Source organism: Phodopus roborovskii, unplaced genomic scaffold, assembly GCF_943737965.1.
Source record: "Phodopus roborovskii unplaced genomic scaffold, PHOROB, whole genome shotgun sequence".
In the NCBI taxonomy this organism is placed as follows: Eukaryota; Metazoa; Chordata; class Mammalia; order Rodentia; family Cricetidae; genus Phodopus; species Phodopus roborovskii.
Window position 1 is genome coordinate 732,814 of NW_026125554.1, and position 7,629 is coordinate 740,442.

Sequence of the window (7,629 nt, forward strand, 5' to 3'; positions counted from 1 at the left end):
CACCACCTACAGGCGGAAGACAAGCTCTATTGGTGGCATCGACTTCTGGTTAAGCCGGAAGATAGCACTCATTGGCCAGCAGCACCAGCTCAGCAACTACGCATGCGCAGCTGAAGCAATGCTATTGGTATACTGGGACTCCTGCTCCGACACAAATTTTAACAAGATATCTTCCTCAGGTCAATCATACTGTAGTTTAAGATGGTTGTAGAAGCTAATTAAGCTCTTTTGAACCCTAAGGCAAGTTTACCGTGACCTGAGGGGTTGGAACAAAGTCCATTCTGTCACCAAGACACAAGGTCACTGTAGTGTGCCAGGAAGTGAGCCCTGCCCAGCGCAGGAAGTCAAGCAGTTTTATTACTCCAAAGCTGTCAGACAGGGCAGGGGCAGGTCATCCACCTCCCAGGAGCGACACACCCACCTCCCCTCTGGGCAACTCCACTCCATGAATGGACCCCATAAACCTCTGAATGAATTTATTTAGACGTTTGATATCTGAGCATTTCCCTCTGAAAATGATAAAGAGCTGTGTCCTGCCCACCCCATGGCCCGCCAGTCCAGCCTGTAGAGAGCGACTCCACTGCCTTGGAATTCCGAAATAAATATAATCGGCATCATGTGTTAGCAATCAACAATGGCAGGGTGGCCCCAGCCACCTCTAGAGCAGCATGATGGGGACAGTCTCAAGGTGTCTTCTGATGGGTGGGCACCGTGCAGTGTGTGGCTTTGCAAGACTGCCTACAGTTTGTCCAGGAAGTTGTCCAGTGCCGGGATGCCTTCCTTTAGGCCTTTGCGCTTGCGGGTCTCAGCCACCACTTGGCTGGGACGGCTGCTGTTGTCGAAGGGGTCCCCAGGCAGGATCTGCCAGTGGTCAAACACACACTGGGGGAAAGCTTGGCCACCAGTGTTGGAGCGCAGGTCAGCTGTGAAACCTAGATAAAAGCAGGAGGCTCAGCAAGAACCCAGACCCTAGGTTTGTGCTTCCTTCCTTGGTATGTAAAATCCCCTCACATCTTGTCTTCCCACCCAGGAAGGGTTTCCAAGTCTCCAGGTTCCCTGCCCACTTATTTTTGAGACAGGTTTCTCTGCCTGTCCGGAAACTTACTCAACCCATTAGATCTGCCTACCCACCACTATGTGGATACACAGATCACTTTGCTTTTTACCCCACTGAACCAGACACTCCAGATAGCAGAGGGTTGGGAACATCAAGGGAAAGCCATGGCACTCACCAAAGGACTCATTGACTGGAAGGTAGGCCTTAACAACAAACATGGGGGTGCCAGCCACCTGGGACTCTTCAAACACATGACCACGCTTCCTGTTCAGGACACCGTAGATGCCACCCACGACTTGCTCTGGACACTGATGGGTAGAAAGCAGCAGTGAGAACTGCTGGTACACACTAGAGGGTGGAGGGATACCACGTAGACAGGCATGTGTACCTGAATCTCCACCAGATAGATAGGCTCCATGAGGCGGGGCTGTGCAGTGAGCACACTGGCATAGAGGCAGCGACGGGCTGTGGGGATGATCTGGCCACCTCCTCGGTGGATGGCATCAGCATGTAGGGTCACATCGTGAACATCAAAGCGCACACCACGCATGTTCTCCTCGCAGAGAGCACCCTAAGAAAGCTGGTAAGTCAGACCCAGCCACACTCCAGCACCCATTGAGAAGCCAAGGATGCATTTATCTACAGAGAAGGAACACCGAAGCCCCAGCCACTCACCTCCTTAGTGGCCCACTGGAAGCCAGCCACCACACTGTCCTTGATCTCATTCAGGTATTGCACACCCTTGGTGATGTCAGTAAGAATGTTGGGGCCAGTGCCATCAGGCCCAAAGCACCAGATCTTGCGGGCTTCAGCGACATCCCACTCATACTTTTCAGCCAGGTATCGTGCGCGAGCCTTGAGCTCCTGGCGAGCAGACACTTCACCCTTGTCAATGTCCTCTGCCAGCCCATCGGGGAAGGGTCGGGCCTTCATGTACAGCCGGTTGTGCTTGTTGGGGGACTTGGACAGGCACAGCACATTAGACTCCTCACTCACTGTCTCCCGGTATGAGACAACAGGGTCAGATTTCTGCAGGAGGGAATACAGACTGTCACAGCTGGCAAGACTTACCAGGCAGCAGCATAGATACAAGGGACCTGCTTCTAGCAGGACCCCGGGTGGGTGCCCACCTTGATGGGGATGCAGGCATGGTCCTCCTCCAGGTCTTTGAGGCAGATTTCCAGGTGCAGTTCACCTGCTCCAGCAATGATGTGCTCCCCAGACTCCTCAATGATGCACTATGGGAAAAGTGGTCAGCACCCTGCCACCACCCAGAAAGGCACAGCCAGCCACCAGCTTCATGGCTGGCACTGCCCTACTCTCCCAGGCTCCCCTCTAATGAAGGCACACCACTGAGCCTGCAGCAGAAAGCTGCCCTCCCCCAGCTTGAGGCACACCTGCACCATAGGGTCAGATTTAGCCAGTCGCTTCAGCCCCTCCACAAGTTTCGGCAGGTCAGCTGGGTTCTTGGCCTCCACAGCCACTCTGACAACAGGGCTGACGCTGAACTTCATCACACGCATGTTATGTGCATGCTCAAAGGTGGTGATCGTGCCGGTCTTTACCAGGAACTGGTCTACACCAACCAGCCCCACAATGTTCCCACAGGGCACATCCTCAATTGGCTCCACATACCGGCCCATCATCAGGATGGTTCTAGAGAGGGACAGAATGTCAACAGGTCACCATGGGAAGCAGCCTGAGCAGGTGTGGGGAGCTCTGGGACTGTGCCCACCTCTGGATGGGCTTCAGATACAGGTCCTCCTTCTTCCCAGGTGTATAGTTGGGGCCCATGATCCGGACCTTGAGTCCTGTTGACACTACCCCGGAGAATACTCTACCAAAGGCATAGAAGCGGCCTTTGTCTGAGGTTGGCACCATCTTGGAAATGTACATCATGAGAGGGCCCTTGGGATCACAGCTTTTAATGCCTGGAAAGGAAGGGCTTCAAGTCACCCTTGTTGCAGAGGCCAGGGGACCCAGGAGCTGGGCATGGATGGTCCTGACACCTACCCATGGCGGCCTCATCATCAGGCGGCCCCTCATAGAGCAGCTCACAGCGATATTTCTGAGCTGTGACGGGAGATGGCAGGTGGATGGTTATCATCTGTAGCAGGGCATCCCCTGCGGGCAGCCAGCGGCGCATCACAGCTTTGAGTAGCGGCTTGCCCTCCTTGTCCTTGTCCTCGCTGTCCAGCTTGATGTCCAGCTTCTCGATCAGCTTGGCGGTCTCCTCCTTTCTAAAGTTCATGATGGCATCAAACACCTGTACCAGAGACAAGTGGGCTTAGGCAGGAACTGGAGAGCTGCTCCCCAAGGCCAAGGGAGGATACCCTGAAGGCCTGTTGCCTTCCTTCTGACAGGCCAGGGCCACAGCTTACCCACCTTAAAGATGGGGTCCAGGATAAGCTGGCAAAAGGTACGGGGCAGTTTCTTTCCATCAGGGCTGTTAGCGGACTTGCTGAATTTGCCATTGGCAGGATCAAAATACCTTGTAAAGGGAGAGATTAAGTTGCACCACATTCCACAGGGATTTTGAGTATTACAGGAGGGAGCTGCAGGATACCCTAAACTTACCGGTCTCCCCACAACTTCTTCATCATATCTTCCACTTTCTTGGCCCGCTCTGCTGGCCCCAGCTGGCCCTCACCCTTGGCCGCAAACTTAGCCACATACATCTCCGCAAACTGTTTCAGAGTAAAAGCCCAGCCATGCAGGCCAGAGCCAAAGCCGACAGTGCCCAGGACAGGGTCAATCTGGGGAGGAGAGCAGTGCTGAGCCAAGAGCATCTCTTATGCCCACACAGCCAAGATCCCCACAGGCTCAGACACAGGCTTTCTTCAACAGACATCAGGTCAAAGTGAAGAATTTCAGTCATCATGTAAACTGCCCAAGGGTTCCCAAACAGCATGGTCGCTAACCCACCCCCACAAGGTGGGCTCCGCACCATGATATTGCCCATGGGTCCACTCTCGCCCTCGCCATAGGTGGAGATGATGACGTTGACATTCTCCACAATGCGCTGGAAGGTCTGGTATAGTTCTTCAGGCTCCAGCTGCAGCTCAAGCAGGGCACGGTCCATCTTATTCATCATTAGCACAGGCTTGATACGTTCAGCAATGGCCTGCCGCAGCACTGTCTCAGTCTGCACACACACACCTGGGAAGGATGAAGGGTGTGAAGACTTATCTTTGACCAGACTAGTAACACAGGGCTCAAAAATACCGTGACAGCTTTCTAGTTCCTATGTGTGTGGATTTCTCTTCCTGGCTCTGTGGTCTCGAAAACCTTGGAATCGGCAGAAGATGCCTCAAGACACACTGCTTTCCTTCTCGTGGCATCATCCGCCACCAATTGTTTAACTGCTTGGTTTTTCCTGCTACATCTAAGACATCCTGACCTCAGCCAGGGACATGGATAAATCCCACTATGTAACCCCGGCTGTCCTTAAAAGGAAGATTCCCACCTGCCTGCTCCATATCAGAAAAGGACCACACCATACCGATCTTAAAACCTAACTCTCACCTGGGTGTGGTGGTGCATGCCTTTACCTCAGCAAACAGAAGGCAGAGGCAGGAGGATCTCTGAGTTGGAGTACAGCCTGGACTGTGGGATGACTACATGAAATCCATAACCAGGTTTTGGTCCTGTGTACCTCAGAGTTTGCCACTTCTGGGCCAGTAGGAGTGGCCCAGGTTGTCATCCCTCTAGGCCTCTCAATGCCACCATCTCCTTACCAGACACGCAGTCCACCACCACGAGAGCTCCGTCAGTGACACGAAGTGCAGCTGTCACCTCTGAGGAGAAGTCCACATGGCCTGGGGAGTCGATGAGGTTGATGAGAAAGCCAGAACCATCCTTGCTCTGCTTGATGAAGTTCAGGTCATTCTCAGAGAGCTCATAGAAGAGAGAGATGGCGCTGGAGGAGGAGACAGAGATCAGCCCAGCAGATGCAACAGCCACTCCTACTCTGCTGTCTTAACCTCCTTAGTCCACTGTGGAGCAGGTACTCCATGGGCCATAGGGCACCTGCTGTCACACCCTTGACTAGGCACCAGTGTAGGCCAGTGATGGTTGAGTGACAACCCACCAACAGCGACTGTCATCACAGAAGGCCCCACCCTCAAACCCACAGCTGAAGCCCACTTACGTGGACTTGATAGTAATACAGCGTTCCTGTTCATCCTTGCGGGTGTCGGTGAAGCGGGTCTCCCCAGCTCTTGCAGAGGCGATGATGCCCGCCTTGCACACCAACGAGTCAGTCAGCGTGGACTTGCCATGGTCCACGTGAGCAATGACCGACATGTTCCGGATATTGGCTTTCTTGTCCATGATGGCACGGATCTGGTCTACTGTGAAGTTCACCTGTGATGGGGGAGGGGCAGTTGAACAGATACTGATAACTCAGCCTTGCTGGGAGCAGCCAATCCCCCACCCACCCCGATGTGGCTGTTGCCTGCCCACTCCAATGCACATGTAGGATCCACAACCATGGCCATCCCCGAGGAGCCTTGGTTGTCATTCATAAGGAACACTGGGCCCCCAGTGTGACTGGCGCCTGCAAGCACAGCACCTTGGAAGGGATCAAGAGTCCACAACCAGCATGTCAGAAAGCCAGCCCTAACTAAACAAACAGTGAACCTGAGCTGGCCTGAGCAAGTGAATCCTATCTCAAGGACACTCTGCTCCATCATTATCCAAAGTTGCCTATCAAAAACATGCCAAAGGAGGCCTGCCACCCCAGAGGCAATCAAGGAGCATCTAGAAATGAGTAGACACCTTTCCTGGCACCAATGACAGCTTTACGGGGCAAGACATACGGGTGACATAACATCTGGCGTGACACACCACTTTGTGCCCACCAAAAGCAAGCCGGGCTCACATGCCGGGATGTGAGAGGCCACTGCCCAGGCTACCTCCAAAATTCATTTGGTTTCAGGGGACCCGAGTCACCATTCGGGAGGGGTCCTACAGCAGGGGACTGACGCGGCAGGTGACCACAGGGACGGAAGTCATCCCACCCGGCTGTCACTTCGTACAGGAACGCTCGCCGTCTTCGGGTCACGAGACTACGGATCCCACGATCGAGGGCGCCCTCTGCCAAATGAGCACCCTCCGCCGCGGGTACACTGGCCGCGTCGCCGAGGCCTGCAGCCCCACTCGCAGACATGGCGCCGGCCGCCCGTCCGTCCACGTCCCGCCACCCAGGCAGCCATGTCTCCTTCCACGTCCGCCTCAGCTGCCCCCCACGGCCACGTCCCGTAGCGCCGAGGTAAGGTCTCGGTCCCCGAGCACCGCCGCGTGGGGGTCACTTACCATGGTGGCGGATGGCGACGGATTCTCACGGGCACAGAAGAAGAACAAGGAGCGCCGACGATGGCGGCGGCTGCGGCGGAAGAGACCGCTGACGTCAACGCCCGCGCTTTTATATGGCGACGCCGGTTGGGCGTGTCACGTGACGGCGCTCACGCACCCCGGGCTTGATTTGCTGGAGTTCCACTGTGGTGTGATCTGCGCATGCGCCGTACTTGTGTCTGCGATTTAACCCTCCAAGAGCCGAAGGGGTGGCTGTGGAGCTGCCGGTTTGCATCTTGCTTGGGCGTTAGACCGCGCTCGACAGTTCCCTGGCTGGGTGCTAAAGGTGAGGTGGCTCAGAACGCAATTGCCCTCAGGATGATTCGCAAAAGGCTTTGTAGATCAATAAAAAACGGACTTTAAAATTCGGACCAGGTCAGTGGGTTGGGCCAAAATCCAATTTCCTGGGTTTGAGGTTGTTATGTAATTTGACACCTCTGGGAGAAAACTGGAGAGAGCGAGTCCTGAGATCATAAAGCTATTTCTGGAAAAGCTACCTATATTTCTTTGTTGCGCCTTTTTTCTTTGGGAAACAGTTCCATTATATAGTGCAAGACTGACCCCGAATCACGGAGATCCGCTTTCTTCTGCTGTCCCAGTGCTGGGATTAAAGGCGTGTGCCACCACACCTGGCCCTTCTGCCAAATTTTTTTTTTTTTTTTTTTTGCTTTCGAGATAGGTTTTTAGGTAGGTCAGGCTGGTCTATCCAATAGGCTGTGTAGATTGTACTTGAATTCCTGGTCATCCTTCCTCCAGGAATGCAAAAACAACAAAGGGCCAGGCATGTTGACATCCCATCCCTTAGGAGGTGGAGGTAGGGGCATCAGGAATTTAGTATTACTCTTTGCTACGTAGTGAATTCCGAGGCCATACCTGAGAGCCAATACAAAGCAAGACCCCTTGAGACGAAGATTTCATTCCATAGCTCAAAACTCAGCAATTCTTCTGCCTACGACTTCCTAGCGATGAGTTGGCGGGCTGGAGCGAGAGCCCCGGGCCCCACCGTCCAAGCTGCTGCTATGCCGCGCAGGGCCAGCAGGAGGCGATGCAGGACCGCGCAGCGCAGCTGTCCCCGCCTGACCCTGGGCGCGCAGCCGCCTGCACACAATAGACGCCCATTGTTCCCGCGCCTGTGTGCTGCATTCCCGTCCGTGCATACCAACTCCCCTAGGGAAGCCGCAAACTGTCTGGTTAAACCGAGGGGACACATATTACCC

General features: G+C 54.4%; 1 protein-coding gene and 1 non-coding gene across 2 annotated transcripts; both read right to left on the reverse strand.

Annotated features, from left to right (window-relative positions):
• Positions 1-461: 461 nt before the first annotated feature.
• Eef2 (eukaryotic translation elongation factor 2) lies at positions 462-6,522 on the reverse strand. Its single transcript, XM_051177243.1, has 14 exons — positions 6,374-6,522; positions 5,208-5,422; positions 4,795-4,976; positions 4,005-4,216; positions 3,635-3,813; positions 3,443-3,548; positions 3,071-3,323; positions 2,793-2,988; positions 2,455-2,713; positions 2,188-2,295; positions 1,733-2,086; positions 1,446-1,628; positions 1,233-1,365; positions 462-932 (listed from the first exon to the last, which is right to left on the reverse strand). Exons 1-14 carry the CDS (start codon positions 6,374-6,376, stop codon positions 739-741), a joined length of 2,577 nt encoding a protein of 858 aa, XP_051033200.1. The 5' UTR covers positions 6,377-6,522; the 3' UTR covers positions 462-738.
• Positions 3,879-3,942, reverse strand: LOC127216820 (small nucleolar RNA SNORD37). The gene has a single exon (XR_007834047.1). It is a non-coding gene; the product is annotated as a small nucleolar RNA SNORD37 (small nucleolar RNA).
• Positions 6,523-7,629: the final 1,107 nt, after the last annotated feature.